At 43.9% G+C, this 14,526-nt stretch overlaps 1 protein-coding gene across 1 annotated transcript in view; it reads left to right on the forward strand.

Moving 5' to 3' along the window:
• Positions 1–364: 364 nt before the first annotated feature.
• fgd (faciogenital dysplasia) overlaps positions 365–14,526 on the forward strand; it is a 51,284-nt gene continuing 37,122 nt past the window's right edge. Inside the window, exon 1 of the mRNA XM_046396480.1 lies at positions 365–461. Within this exon, the coding sequence (XP_046252436.1) occupies positions 440–461 (22 nt within the window). The 5' untranslated portion in view covers positions 365–439. The remainder of the gene's footprint in view (positions 462–14,526) is intronic.

The raw sequence follows: 14,526 nt of genomic DNA on the forward strand, positions 1-14,526 counted from the left end.
TCAGTTGTCCAGCACTCAATGAATGGGGCTGTCGTGTGCGCGCCTCTCACCGGGAGCGCGCATTATCTCTCTCTCTCTCTCTTTTTTTTTTTCCAGCTGCACAGAGGAAAGAGTTCTGGAGAGGGAGGAGAAAGGGACTACACTGAAGGACTACAGTGCTCTTATTCTGCACATGAAATGACCCGGGCTAAAACCTCTCGCGTCCGTTAGGAGGTCATGAAGCGTCCTTAGTGTGTGTGCGCGCATGTGTGTGTGTGTGTGTGTGTGTGAGTGTGTGTTTTTCTTTTCGGCGAACAGAAGAAAAAAAAAAACGGGGCTCTGAATCTCTGAAGTGGACGCGCTCCTCTGAGTTTCGTACGCTGGATTCGCTGCTGTTGCCAGTTTGTCCGAGCAAAGGACGGATTCAGCAGAGAAAGACCGGAGACGAACTTTGTGCAGGATGCAGGGGGTTTCAGCTTCTGGTAAGTGAATCGCTCTTCCTCTCCGTCTTCTACAAGAGAACTCTCTGCGGTTTTCTTAAGTTGTTTCCAAATGGCTTCGGCTTTTATTGCTCGCGGGGTTTGAATTCCAAAAAAGAGGAGGAAAAAAAAAATGATTTTGCCAGCTGTCAGCGGGGCAGCTGCAGGCCCGCGTCAACTCTGAAACAACGCGAAGAGTTTGTTGTGTTTGTTCTTTTTGCTCGCCTCACGCAGACACTCTGAAGGGGAGCATTAATGGTCTGTTGGTCTATTGGAAGCTTGAGCTGACACGGCAAGAATAGGAGCAAAGCCGTGCCCAACCCGGAGAGAAGGAGCTGTGACCTCACAATTGCCCCTATCTGACGCAGGGCCCCTCACAAACACACACACACACACACACACAAATCAAGACTCATCTCTAGGCTATAGTAAGTGTATAACCGGAAATCAAACACTAAGCAGTTTGAGTTGTTATGATAGTGATGATTAGAAGAAGAGCCATTCATCCTCCGCCCTGCATTAGTCTGCACTGTGTGTGTGTGTGTGTGTGTGTGTGTGCTACATTTGTCACTGTGTGGGATGGGATTTGAGTGGCAGAGAGGGTGTGTGTGTGTGTATGTGTGTGTGTGATGCAGAGCTCATGAGATTAGAGATGTGTTGAAAGTGTCTGCGTGTCTGTCTGTCTGTCATGGTAAGAAGACTGCTCAGTGTTTGAGGAGGAGTGTGCGTGTGTGTGTGTCATTGTGTGTTTTGGGCTCTAGCGCTGTTTGTGGAAATATTTTTAATTATGAGCTCCATCTCTCAATGGTAGTTCTGTTACAGGACTCAGTCACAAAGGAGGGGTACTTTTGTTTTGTTTGTCTTTCTTTCTAAATCATTATTTGCCGTGTCCACATCATTGTTCGCGTATTATCTGTGGTATATTTCGCATGGACTTGAAATGACAGATCTGGGGCGTTCGGCTTAATATTCCTATCAGCCAACCACAATGAGTCACTGTGAGAACCGAAATCCATAGAAAATTCGGCTAAATCTTGAGATGTTTCGCAGAGAGGCCTCAGAATAAAGTGCTAGCATGCAGACAAAGGGGGGAGGGGGTGAGGAGGGGGAGGGTGTAATAGAGAGAGTGATAGAGATGAAGTGCTGATGGGACGATATCAGGCTGCAGCAGAGGTGAGCTATGCAGAGAGAAAAGAGTGTGTTTGTTGTGAGACTCAGGGGAGGAATTGATCTGCTGTCCTCCTGGCTGACTTTCTTTTTCCGGCAGTCCAGCAGCGTATCGTTTCTCTCTCTCTCTCTCTCTCTCCCACGCACACACACACACACACACACACACACACACACACACACACACACACACACACACACACACACGTACACACACAGAGTCATTCCCAAGGCCTTTTTTTCAGTTCCCTCTTTCTCTCCCACACTGTCCCAGATCAATCTCTGCCCCCTCATCCCTCTGCCTGCCTTAAGCCCCCTCCTCACTGCACACACACACACACACACACTCTAGTGCTCACTGCAATTGCCATCAGGCGAAATATATCACTTTTTTTTTTTTCCTCTTTTCAGTTTGCCGTTCCCCCTCAACTCTATTCCTTCCACATGGGAACCGAACCAGCCCGTGCACTCTCTTAATGCTTATTTTTGTGTTTATGATGGGAGGGTCAAAAGGGTTGTAGGCTGCTCGCATCACATCATTGAGGAATCTATTAAAATAAACCACATCACAAACAAACTGCGGTGGGATAGATAGCACGCCTCTCGGTCTGAATTCCACCTCAGTCCTCAAACTCCTCTGACTTGTCTTCGCTCTCAGTCTTACGCTCTGTATGTTATCCGTCTCACTCAGGAGTGGCTGAACGTCTCCTCCGCAGGACAATGGTGGTCCACATGTGCCAGCTAGATGCTCTGGCATGACCGTCCTGGCTGGCTGTTTAGGTTATTTATTATTAATGAAAGCTATTGGGCCTGTCTGTGTTTAACTAAGCTAATGTAAACATTTCCCCTCCGTGTTAGATAAACACAGAGCACAGGAGTTAGGGAGGAGGACGGTGAGAATATTATCTGCCCAGCGCCTCTTGTTCCCACTTTTTTTTCTTCTTTAGCTCACATGAGGCTGCTGTTGCTCTCACTAGCTTTTATGAACTTGGTTTACTGCCACGGAGTCTTTTTTTTCCCAAAATTGGTTCATTTCTCACTTTACCTGAGGTTAGAGTTATCTGTATAATGCAGTACCATGTGAACAGTTGACATTGGTGGGACATAGTGGGCAATGGAAGCTGTAGGTTGACTGTTTTAATTGAAATAGCTAGGACAATCCCATTGCCAGCTGTTTAGTCCAGTGTTGCTTAAGTGAAATCTGAAATGTACACAAACTATAGTAGTATGAGAACAGTGCTAAACTGTTTTTAACTACTGGGAAGTAGTTTCCTTTTCCTTATAAGAAGTAAATATGGTAGCGATGGAAGAAATTTTCCACTTGCTGTGCATATTACCACTGCTAGCAGTTATTTCCAGACATTAGTTGAGAGGCTCAGTAATTCTGCAAAAGTGCAGGGTCTCCTCTTTTAGACGTGTTGATTTGGGGGAACAACTATGGAGCCAGATGTGGGCCATTAATATTTAAAGGTTTTAAAGTGATGGTTTGATACCTTTGCCTGAACAAAGAGGAAAACCTGTGCTAACTGGGCGCACCTGGCAATCCAGACTGTAGCCAGAGAAGCTGCACTTAAGCAGTAGTCAAACTGTTGTTTGCCAAGAAACAGCTTCGACAAAAACTTCCTCCTTAAATCACTAATTGTGATTTTTGTTTATTTCTGTTTATGTTCGGGTTCATAGCAAGAGACACAACGCATTTATGAGTCAGTTTCAGAGGTGCTGTCAGGTGTATGATGGAGCGAGGCTTGCCGTTTGACCCTGCCTCCGGTCTTTATGCTAAGTATACTAAGTTTCTATAATCCAGTTTCATAATACTTACATAAAAAAATGGATGATCAAGGGGATCAACTAAAATTGGCCAATAATATTAAGTATCAGTTGAGCTCTAGTTTTTTATCAGTGCAAGATATTTCTCACTACTTGGAATGATGCCAGTTTACTTCTGTCACTTAACACAGTGTAAGCACTGAAACAAACAACCCACTGTTGTGCAAGTGGATGATTTTGGTGTTTATGTTTTGATGGTGACCAACAGAGCAGTCACCCTACGACTCGGTGTATTCCTGTATGCACCAATGTGTAACATCCCCTACATTTCCCCACTCCTCCATCTCCTTGTCTCATTCTGTTTGGATGAGTGTGTGAGGCGGCATGAGTCAGTTCCAGGATCATTCAGAAGCTTCAGGCTTGTTCCCGGCCTGCCTGAGTGTCACATTGATTTTCCTAACGGTGGTCATGTGTGGGCCCTGCTGCTGCGAAGGCTTCGGCTAAGACGGCACTGCAGCTCGTGTGTGTGCATGTGTGGAAAACAGGCCTCTAATACGATCGACCGCATTTCTGACGGGAAATTTTTTTGAAGGTCTTTCTTCTTGCACTGCATATCGCAAGAGGAGTCTCATCATAAAGTCTTGGCTGAACTTTCGATTAGGCTGTAAATGTCAGCTGTGACGTCATGGTGTTAGTGTGTTTGTGGTTAATGACTTCAGGTCTACCTTTGCAGGAGATGAGATAGTACTTTGTTTGGTTTAACGTTAGATTGCTGCAGCCCAGAAAGTACACACGAGACATGCATGCAGTTGAAGACTTTGTGCAGGGCCAAAAACATGAAACCTTATCTGGATGGGATTAGAAATTGGTTTGCTTTGATGTAATTCCTACTTTCTGTAGGAATGGAGTATTGTGTTATATTGACGGTCCTGTTTAACAGGTTCTTGCGTCGCTCACTTCGGGAGGTTTGTTTCAAAATGTGCTGTGGAATCACTCCTTCGGTATGCAGTTGAACAGAAATTGCTATTGCCCGCTATAAGTTACTAATAAAGAGTAATTTATCACACTGGCAGTACTTTTCATCACACCTAAGTGTTCTCTTTAGTTACAAAGAGCCCGTAGAGACAGAGGATGCTGACCTTTTTGACTTGTGATCCCTAAACATGAAGTAATGTCTGCTTCTGTCCCCTGATCAAGAGTTATGATTTAAGAGGGCAGTTCAGCCAAAGAGTGAGATTTATCCCTAGAGTACGGTGAGTATTTCTACTACATGTGACTCAAATTACTAATGAATGACCACGGTTAGTGGGGAAAAAAAATTCCGCCGCAGTCGGCAGCCTTGTTACAGTAATGTTTGAGTCCCTGTGATGCAACAAACAAAGTCAGTGTTTTACTCATTTTTTCAGCAGAGGCTTACTTTGGCGTCTGTGACAAAACGGTCAAGTTCTTAGAGCTGAGCTGAAATATGCAATGAGGTAGCGCTGTGAAACAGTGAATTTAAATTTAGAAATGGTACGAAGACAAATGATCTCATCGCCACATCAGAAGATCAGACCAGCACTGTGTTTTTTTTTTTTCTCTGACTGTTACCAGTGAGCTGAAGTGTGAAGGCAAAGATAGCACTGGTTATGAGCTGAACACTGTTTGGTTGTGGGATGTTTCTGTTCCGAGTAGCAGTCCTTCCTGCACAATATGTTTATATTGGAGGTCTCTTGGCTTAGTGGGGTCTGGCTGACACACACTCACACGCTCAAACATACACACACAGAAGGCGGAAGTGACCTAGTTTTCTTAAATGGTACCAACTGTTGAGGTCTTCTAGAAATGGACAGAATTACTTGGTGTCACCCAATAAAGGACTGGCATGTTAGATGTCGAGCATTACCCCAGAGAGGCTAAATTAATATCCTGGTCATCTATCGAGCAAATTGCAAATTGATTCTTACTCCCCCCCCCCCCCCCCCCCCCCCCCCCAAAAAAATAATAAGCAGCAATTTTGCTTTGAGATCTGATAAACAGAACAGAAGAAGGGTTCAGTTCAGATCCCTTTCACACTCTAAAAGTCTTTGTGTCTCAGTCACAGGACGCGGAGGTCAGTTTCTCCACAACCCACTGTGTGTGTGTCTGTATCTGTGTGCCTCTTCTCCAGTCTGCTGTCTGTCTGGATCGGACCTACCCTGATGAGGGGGATTTTCCTGGGAAAGTCATATGGAAAGAAAAAAAAAGAGCCTTAATAGTAAAAGCATGTTCTATTTCTTTCCCTTTGTGTGTGTGTGTGTGTGTGTGTGTGTGTGTGTGTGTGTGTGTGTGCATTTTATGAGTTGAGCTCCTTTCTAGCACACTGAAGGCATTGTGTTTTTCCTCTCTGATCATGAGAAGCGGAGGCTCTCTGGAATCAGGGCTTCCTGTACACACTGGGGTGAGGCAGGAGGATCTGGAAAGGACAGAGGCAGGGAGGAAGAGGACGAAGGAGGGAAAGAGAGAGAGACAGAGAGAGAGAGAGAGAGAGATGGAGCCAGGTGGAGCCCACCTTTAGACAGTGGGCCTGGTTCACATCTTTAATGGCAACATCTTGGTATCTTGGTTTCAATTCTATAACAACCAAATTTTAAGCCAAAGTCTCATGATATTTTTGCTCATTTATCCTACTAACAAGTATTCATCTGCGCCATAGACTTCCATAGTTGTCTAAAACTATTAAAAACAACAGTGAGCCACACTGTTGTACTGGTTGACATGTTCCTTCATTATGATGAACATCTGCACTGTAATTTATGGTGGGTCAAATACACTCTTGTGCTGCTGTAAATTCACTCACAGATCAAAATAGCCCCCAGTAAATACAGGATTTTCTCCTGTTCCAGTAATGTTCTCTATGATCTACTGTGCACCGATGAAAATATGTGTTCTTGCCTTGAACGTTTTCTTCTTCAGTGGGATCGAACTGGCTTGGACTGAACACCACAGACAGGCTGGGAAAGTCATGAGGTAGTCAGAGATAAACTGTTGCATTGTTGGTTTTTCTTGTGATTTAACAATAACAACAAAAACACCAGACTTACCCTTTAAGGGATTCTAATCAAGTTTATTTATGATATGTGTTTGTTAGTTGGCTGAATATTGTCAGATTGTGGTTAAATAAAATATGAGTATAAGTATTGATCAGGCTCTCAGCCAAATTTTTTGTTTTATAATTTATTATCTGTCAGGCACAAATTGATTTTCATAGATTTCTCTGTGGTATAAAAAAATCAGCCTTTTTCCCAAGGTTACATTATTTTGTTTGGCCTTGAGTTTATGAGGAACTGTTGTAAAAACCCCTGTGGAAGAGCTTACAAGGACGCTTTGCTGCTGAGAAGCACTGGAAAGCCAACCAATAACAAAACACTGACACTGTTAAAAAGACAAAATAGGGTGTGTGGCCCCTCAGAGCATCCTGAAACACACTAACAGTGATACACTATATCACATGTGTCAAACCGGTCCACAGGAGGGCCGGTGTGGCTGCAGGTTTTTGTGCCAACCAACCAAGAGCACACCGTTTGACCAATCAACTGTCTGAAGACGGAGATCAGTTGATTAAATGAGTCAAGTCTGGTGTGCTGCTACTTGGTTGGAAAGAAAACCTGCAGCCACACCGGCCCTCCTGTGGACCGGTTTGACATGCCTGCACTATATGAACAAAAGTAATGGGACACCTGATCGTTACACCAACAGGAACTTTAATGACATTGCATTCTAAATACTTAGCTTTGCAGCTATAACAGCTTCCACTCTTCTGGGAAGACTTTCCACAAGGTTTTGGGGTGTTTCTGTGGGAATTTTCACCCATTCATGCAGTACAGCATTTGAGAGATCAGACACTGATGTGGCCTGGCTCGCAATCTCTGTTCCAGTTCATCCCAAAGGTGTTGGATGGGGTTGAGGTCAGGTGATGGTGTGGGCCATTGATGTTCTTCTCCACCAAACTCATCCAATCATGTCTTTATGGACTTTGCTTTGTGCACTGGGGCACAGTCATGCTGGAATAGAAAAGGGCCTTTACCAAACTGTTTGCCACAAAGTTGGAAGCACAGCATTGTCCAAAATGTCTTGATATGCTGAAGCGTAAGTAAGGGGCCCATCCCAGGCCCTGAAAAACAACCCCATGAAGAGGCATGTCTGGATACTCTTGTCTATATAGTGTAGCTTTAAATCAGTCCTTGCTTGCAGCTGTATTTCCTCAAATTGATGAAGTAACTTTGACAATGCAATCAATTACCCATATCAAGTCTCCAGAAATTAGACCACTGTGAAGTGAAACCAGCTGCTGCCCAGAAGGTTGGAAATCAATCGAAAAGCTGATACGATGATACGCTGTAGAAGATGGTCAGCAGCTTTTGCAAACTCACATATGTTCCTTTTAGACTTTTCATCCTGGATATCTTTCAGCTAGCGCCCACAGCTCACCCCACTCTTCTAATCAGCGTGCGCACACACACACACACACACACACACACACACACACACACACAGACATGCCACCATTCACATTCACTCACCTGATGGAGGCCATAAACCATTTGTAAATGTATGGACTCGAGTCTGGCTGATTGCGGCCAACAAAGGCAGCCTGTGTTAAATTCTCCACGTTTGCTCCCCTGCATGCCCTCACACACACACCCCCCCCTCCCCCGCCTTGCCCTTCTGTTGTCATTGCCCATTGTCTCTGGCTCTCTGCCTTTCCTCTTCCTTCCTCTCAACCTGTATATTGTTACAGAGTAAATCACACAGAGTGCTAGATTTTACTACTGAAACCCAACACTTATGTATGATGGGCTCAAAATTTTTGACAGTTTCATGGTGGGGTATGGCACACACACGCACGCACACACACACAGACTCAGTGCTTGTGGGTCAGCAGGAAACTCTTCGCTTTATTCTCCTCGACTCCTTTTCAAACCACCACAGTGTAGCTCCTTTTTAAGCAGCACAGCGGTTTGAGTGCTTGCTTTATAAGGCATTGCCAGATAAGGAAAGTTGCATTGTTTGCAGCCTTGCTGTATTACATCCATGCATTTCACGGTCACCATTCAGCTATCTTCAACGCTATGAGCGTGCTTTTGCCTTACCCCGACTGACCATACATTCCTGCTGTAACTTTGATGACGATAGCTGCTGCTGTCAGTGCAAACGCTTTGGGTTATGATTTATATCGACTGCAGATTTATCTGCCATGACTAAACCCGGGTCCTGTGAGAGTCATCCTAAATCTCGGCTCTTTTTGCAATCACTCATAAAATGCTGACTGGCGAAACAAAGCAGTGGAAACAGCTTTTCCTACACTGTCTACGAACCTCTGTCTTTTTTATTTATTCACACTTGATTTTATAATGTCACAGACAGTGATTTTATTGCCCCTGTTCTCCACAAAATCTGCACAGTCTGCTGCTGCACTGTGTGTGCAACAGTAATCCTACCACTAGATGGCACTGTTATGTCATTTTGTTCTTTATTCCCACCAGCAGTTGAAATAAGAGCCTGTGGCCTTCATTTTAGTATTGATTTTAATGCACTTCTTACAGTAAGTGGGGTTTAAATTTTCTCAGTCTGCGGGTTTCAAAGTGAATCTGAGTGGTTGTGAGATGATTACAAAATTGGAAAGCAGAAAAACATACTTCTGCAGCACAAAATTATGTTATGCTTTTTCCTTGTCTCAAATCGTTGCTGTTTTCTTGTCAGTTACTCATCGACTTACCCTTATCAGTCCTATAAAAACAGGAAAAGGGAAGATATGTTGCTCCTTTCCCAAAGTGGTCTAAACTGGTAAAGATATGCAACCAGTGCTGGAGGGTCATAAAGAAGGGGTGATTAACCATTAAGGTATGAAACCACTGAATCTTCCTCCATACCCATATTCCTAAAGGTCCTTGAAAACAGCTGCGTTGTAGAGTAGTGTTTTTTTTTTCTTTCCAGTCTTGTGTGTTTTTTCTTTGCTTGACTGTCTCCGCGCTCCAGACAATCTGGAGCTCAGCCGCGGCCAAGCTGCTCTCGTTCTGGGTGACATCAAGGTGCTTTACACTGAAGGTCACCCTGGCAACACCAGGCTGACTCCCTGTCTCCTCTCCTTTCTCCTATTATAGTCTGCACTGCCCATCAGCCATTTATCATGCTTTAGGCCTACCGCACTGCCTCTGTAATGACTTTGTGAAACAAGATAGCACCATTTTACGGGAGCGAGATCTGGACTCTGACTCACCGCCTTAATGGCTGCGGGGAAAACAATGCAGTGCAATGACTTGCGTTTTCAGCTGGAGTTGACAGTCTCCATCTTCTAATGTGAAGATGCATCACCTTCCATCCTTTGTTTTAAACCGTCACCCAGGGATTTGAACTTGCGAGCTGCTGTGGCCACGGCACCACGCCGCCCTCCCCCAGCATGTCTTCCAGCAGCCACAGCTCTCATCACAGGACAGTCATAACACCCTGTGCCTAATGAGGAGATGAGAGCTACATCCACACAGATGGATCCTGTTCCTGTGGCCCGCTGTGGATTATCTTCCTCAAACAATTATTGCAGGCTTTCAGCATTTTCTTCTCTTGTCGAGGCCTTCATTCACTAACAAGCACTTCATGAGATTTGCATTGATCCTGAAAGGTCAAAATGTAATAAAACAACAAACTGCCTCAGGCTGTTTGGCATCTGTGTTTTAGTGCATGCATGTGTTTGTGTGTGTGTGTGTGTACATGCACATGCACATGTGTGCACATGCAGCAGCTGATTCCCTGAAAAGCTTGCTGTGTCTGCCTGAAGCCAAATTGTTCCTTTCAAAAAACATCCTTGGATTATGAATTGCATGTACAGTAGGTTGTTAAACTGCCATCTATCAGTGTACAGGTCTTCAAACTTGAGTGATGAGTGTCATTAAGCGAGGACACACACACACACACACACACACACACATGCTGACCTACTCCAGCTTGACTCTGTTGCCGCATCTGTTTGTATTCAGTAAACGATAAACAAAAACAGCTAAGATGTGCGTCATCCACCTCTGATCTGTCTGACAGCTGCAAGAGTGTGCCAGCAATACACTTAAAGATAAAGCACTCATTTTCCACAACAAGCTTCAGCCCTATTACAATAAGTAGCCTGTGGGCTTGCTTCTCTGAATGACACTCAGTGAAGGATTACATCATTGTTGTATCTTATCCAGTGAAGGAAATATGACTGGAGTGCTGCTCTCGGTTTCAGTGTTTGTGATAGTCAAGCTGTCTGAGGTATGAATGTGTTGACTCATTCACAGCTAGAAAGATTTGGATGTTTTGCATTCTGCCTTCACTCTCGCCGTTTTCTTAGTTTTCGTGTGTTTTTAAAAATCACAAGCACGTTACTGTGTGCAGCTGCCCCTGGAAGGTGACTGTAGGATAGAAGTTGGCAAAGAAGCGCTTAAAAAGTACATGTTTTTTGTATGTTGTGCAAATTCATTTCTTATCTCTTTTGTCATGAGGTACAAATAGTCACACGGACGTTTGATCTTTACAATTCAAACAGATGTGATAGTGGAACAGGTTCTTTCAGATTGCCCTCTGGAGGAAGCTCTGCTAGCAAACACGTGGAGGGTTAAGTGACGTTGGTTCAGTGAAGCGTTGATCATTTTTCACACTGCTCTTTTGGGTGTGCTTACCTTGCCTGTGTGTGATCCATCATGTCACGTCACTACTGGTGACGAATACCCTCCTGTGTGAATCCCTCGAGACATCCTCACCACGCACAAACACACACACAGATCTATCACTAGCTAACCCCCTTCCCCCAATCACACACACACCTTGTCTCCTTGATTGTGACGCATGAAACACATGAAACCCGAGCTTATCATTTTGGTCGCAGGTATTCTAAAGTGGAAACGATGTGTAGTTGAAAGGTTTGACGTTTCCATGCAGACGGAGGAGATTATGAGATTTCTTTGGTTGAAGCGAGCCGCACTGCATCTCCACCACCCTCGCTCTGTTTCTTTAACCCCACATACCTCATGTGTTCATTTCATTTTGTGCCAACTCTCTCCTCATTTGAACTATTTATTTTTATTCTCCGCGTATATCTCTCTCTGTGCTGCACAGTAATCTCTACTGAGCCGTGCATAATCACAGGCCATCTGGGCGCTGTAGGGAGAGATGAGCCTGCAGCTCATCAGATGACCAAACCCATCATGGGTGGACATGCACTCATGTGTGCTCTCTCACACACACACATACACAGTCACACCTTTAATAGTTACAAACCATCAGAGGGATGTCCGCTTCCATCACACCTTTCACGACCAGGACTCAAGGACATAAAGAAGCACATCGTAACACAGTGGAAATAAACAGCGTCACATCTGAAAACAAATCACACCTCTTTCAGCACCCCATAAGGATGTTTCACAAGCAGAATGTTACACTTTGAAGGTGGTTAGGCACAACCAGAAAAGCAGAACAAAATGTTGTTAATTAGCTCTTCAGAACCAGCAAAGCAAAACGAATGTTAAGGCGAGTGCATTTTCGTTTTACGTTGTTTTACATAATGCAGTCAGCCTTTGCTTTACACAGACTGCAATAATCTGACCGGCAGACGAGGATAACGTGTCCACTGTATTTATTTTCTGCTGTTTCTAATATTGCTTTACTGTCTCCATAGAAGGGCTCATAGTGATCATTACCGAAATGCTGACTGCTGGTTCTTTCTAAATCATTCCCCTCTGGTTTCATAGATGCACCAAAGTGAAGAACAGATTATACAGCTAAGATGTTTCAGATCCTTGTAATTATATCAAAATTATTCCACTGAGCCTTGCGTTTTTAGTTGGGGCCCATCAGCAAAGTCACTTCCTGCAACGATGTAATGAATTTAAGAGGAAGTTTGAATGTGTTGGCCAGAACAAACATCAGCGGCAGCCACAGTATCAGAGCTGTTTGTCAGTAAATGGCGGTGTTGGTAAATATGTGTTGTATATAAATGACCACATGCTTTGTTTGGAGCCTTGGACAGATGTAGGAAGGACAAATGAAAAATATATTATTCTGAAAACCTTCTGTTAGCTTCTGTTGCTTTTTTGTTTACTTTTATGTAACGTCTATTTTTGCATGTAAAACCAGGCATATTTATATTTATATTTGCATTGTAAAAACAATGTTGTAATATGTAGTCATTACATTTTTATTCTCTCTCTCTCTCTCTTTAGCTCCTTCACTTTGTTTTGCTTTTAAGGGATTAGAGTATCTCAGTTTCACCTTCAAAGTTTTATCCTTTTGCTGTCTGCTCCGCGACCTCCATCTCCGCCGTGCCCCTGGGCCTGGCACCCTCACACAGCATGGGACCAATGCAGAAATACAGTTTCCAGACCTCATCACCACCAGCTAACTCTGCTCAAACACAATGGGACAGCAGGTCTAGTGCATCACTTTTCTGTCGGAGGGGAGCTGGATACATGGATTATGCTGGGCTCCAGCCTCTTTGTAATTCAGATAAGATCTTTCTACTCCAGCAGATAGGTTTAAATATTAATAATGAATTAAAAAGATTTTCCTCTGGGTGAAATATTAATGACTTCTTCTTTCAAGAGAGGCGTCGACTCCTGAGAGAGCAAGAGGATGTCAGCAGGCTTGTTAGAGTAATTTAAAACATCTCTTTGATTTTTTTTTGATATTTTTTATTTGATTTTAATTTTTTAGCTGTTTGGGGAGTTAAGGAATGGTGGAATAGGTGGCTGTCAGGATCAATGTTTGTGCAGGCAGATGTTTGGGAATGACCACTGAAGATACTTTTATTGAAGGACAAAATAGACATACTAATTAAATGTGACTCAGAAGAACAGCTGTCTTCATTCATAACTGTATTCCAACCTTATTTCCTCCTGAAAGCTATAATTGATCCCTTCATTGAATCTTTGAGAGTGCAGTTCCCCTCGGAGAAAGCTGATCCGCAGGCTTAGTGAGTCAACATGAATGTGTGTCAGTAACAGTGGAAGACTACAGCTGCTCCGACTGTGTCCTTCCTCGACCTCCGTCTTCTGCTGAGGTTTGTCTGGATGTTGTGTCTTTGCTGGCACTCCGGGGCCTTCAGAAGACGTGTGAATGTAAAAGTAATTTTCACAGCTTAAACTCATGTACATCTGTCTACTGTGTGTGTGTGTGTGTGTAGATTTATTCATATGCACGCATGCATGCCTGTGTTGTCTTTCTGTGTGAGGGCTTTTTTGGAAAAATCCTGGAGTTGGGTCAACATGCTGTGGAATGTGAATTGTCTCCATGACAACAGCCCAGTGTCCTCCTTCCGGCTTTCATCCGCAGGGTGCATGCCGAGGCAGCCAAACCGAGTGTGCCATGGTATCAGCCTAGTGATTGATCTGAGTTATTAAAAAAGACTTATTTATTTATGCTGATTTTCTCTACCAAGTCCCCTCTGACGCTAACTGGGCTAAGTCCTCGGTGTCCCTGCAGTAGGCCAGGATGAGACGAACACACATGTGTGAAAGTGTGTGTGTGTGTGTGTGTTTGTGCAGATCACATTCAGTGCAGTCCTTTGAAAGCCAGCTGACAGATCTCGGGCAGCCGTTCAAACAGAGTTGATGCAGTGTTTTGCATATTGTTTACAGCATTGTTGAGTATTTGTCTCTGTAGTTGTTGCAGAGCAATGGAATCTTGGTGGGCGATGAATTGTGGTGTAATAAGTGTAATTTCTGGACATTATAAAGATAAACATAGACACAAGGTGTTTTGTCCCTGTCTCAGTGTTTTACATCAAATAGGGAAAGGAACACATTTTTTTCAGGTTAAAAATGAGGCAGTGAGTTGTATTTTCCACCCCTTTGTAACTGCCTGAGTTACACATGGACGGAAGGCAGTGTTTGTGTGTGTGTGGTTGCTGATCCCATTGGGCAGATGTGTCACAGATGCCCTTCTTGGGTCAGTAGAGCAAGGAGGATTTAGACGAGTGTTAGTCGTCAATATTGCAGTTGGTTTGTGTGTAACAGGGCCGGAGAATAATCACACAAAGTTTCCTCCTTGTGGACAGATGGAAAGAAGAATCACTGTTGTAATTACAGAGAGTGATGGAGGGTGACAGAAGGACAGAAGAACTGTGCCAGCATGGTACATTTCCTCTATCCTC

Source organism: Scatophagus argus, chromosome 8 (assembly GCF_020382885.2).
Source record: "Scatophagus argus isolate fScaArg1 chromosome 8, fScaArg1.pri, whole genome shotgun sequence".
Lineage (NCBI taxonomy): Eukaryota > Metazoa > Chordata > Actinopteri > Scatophagidae > Scatophagus > Scatophagus argus.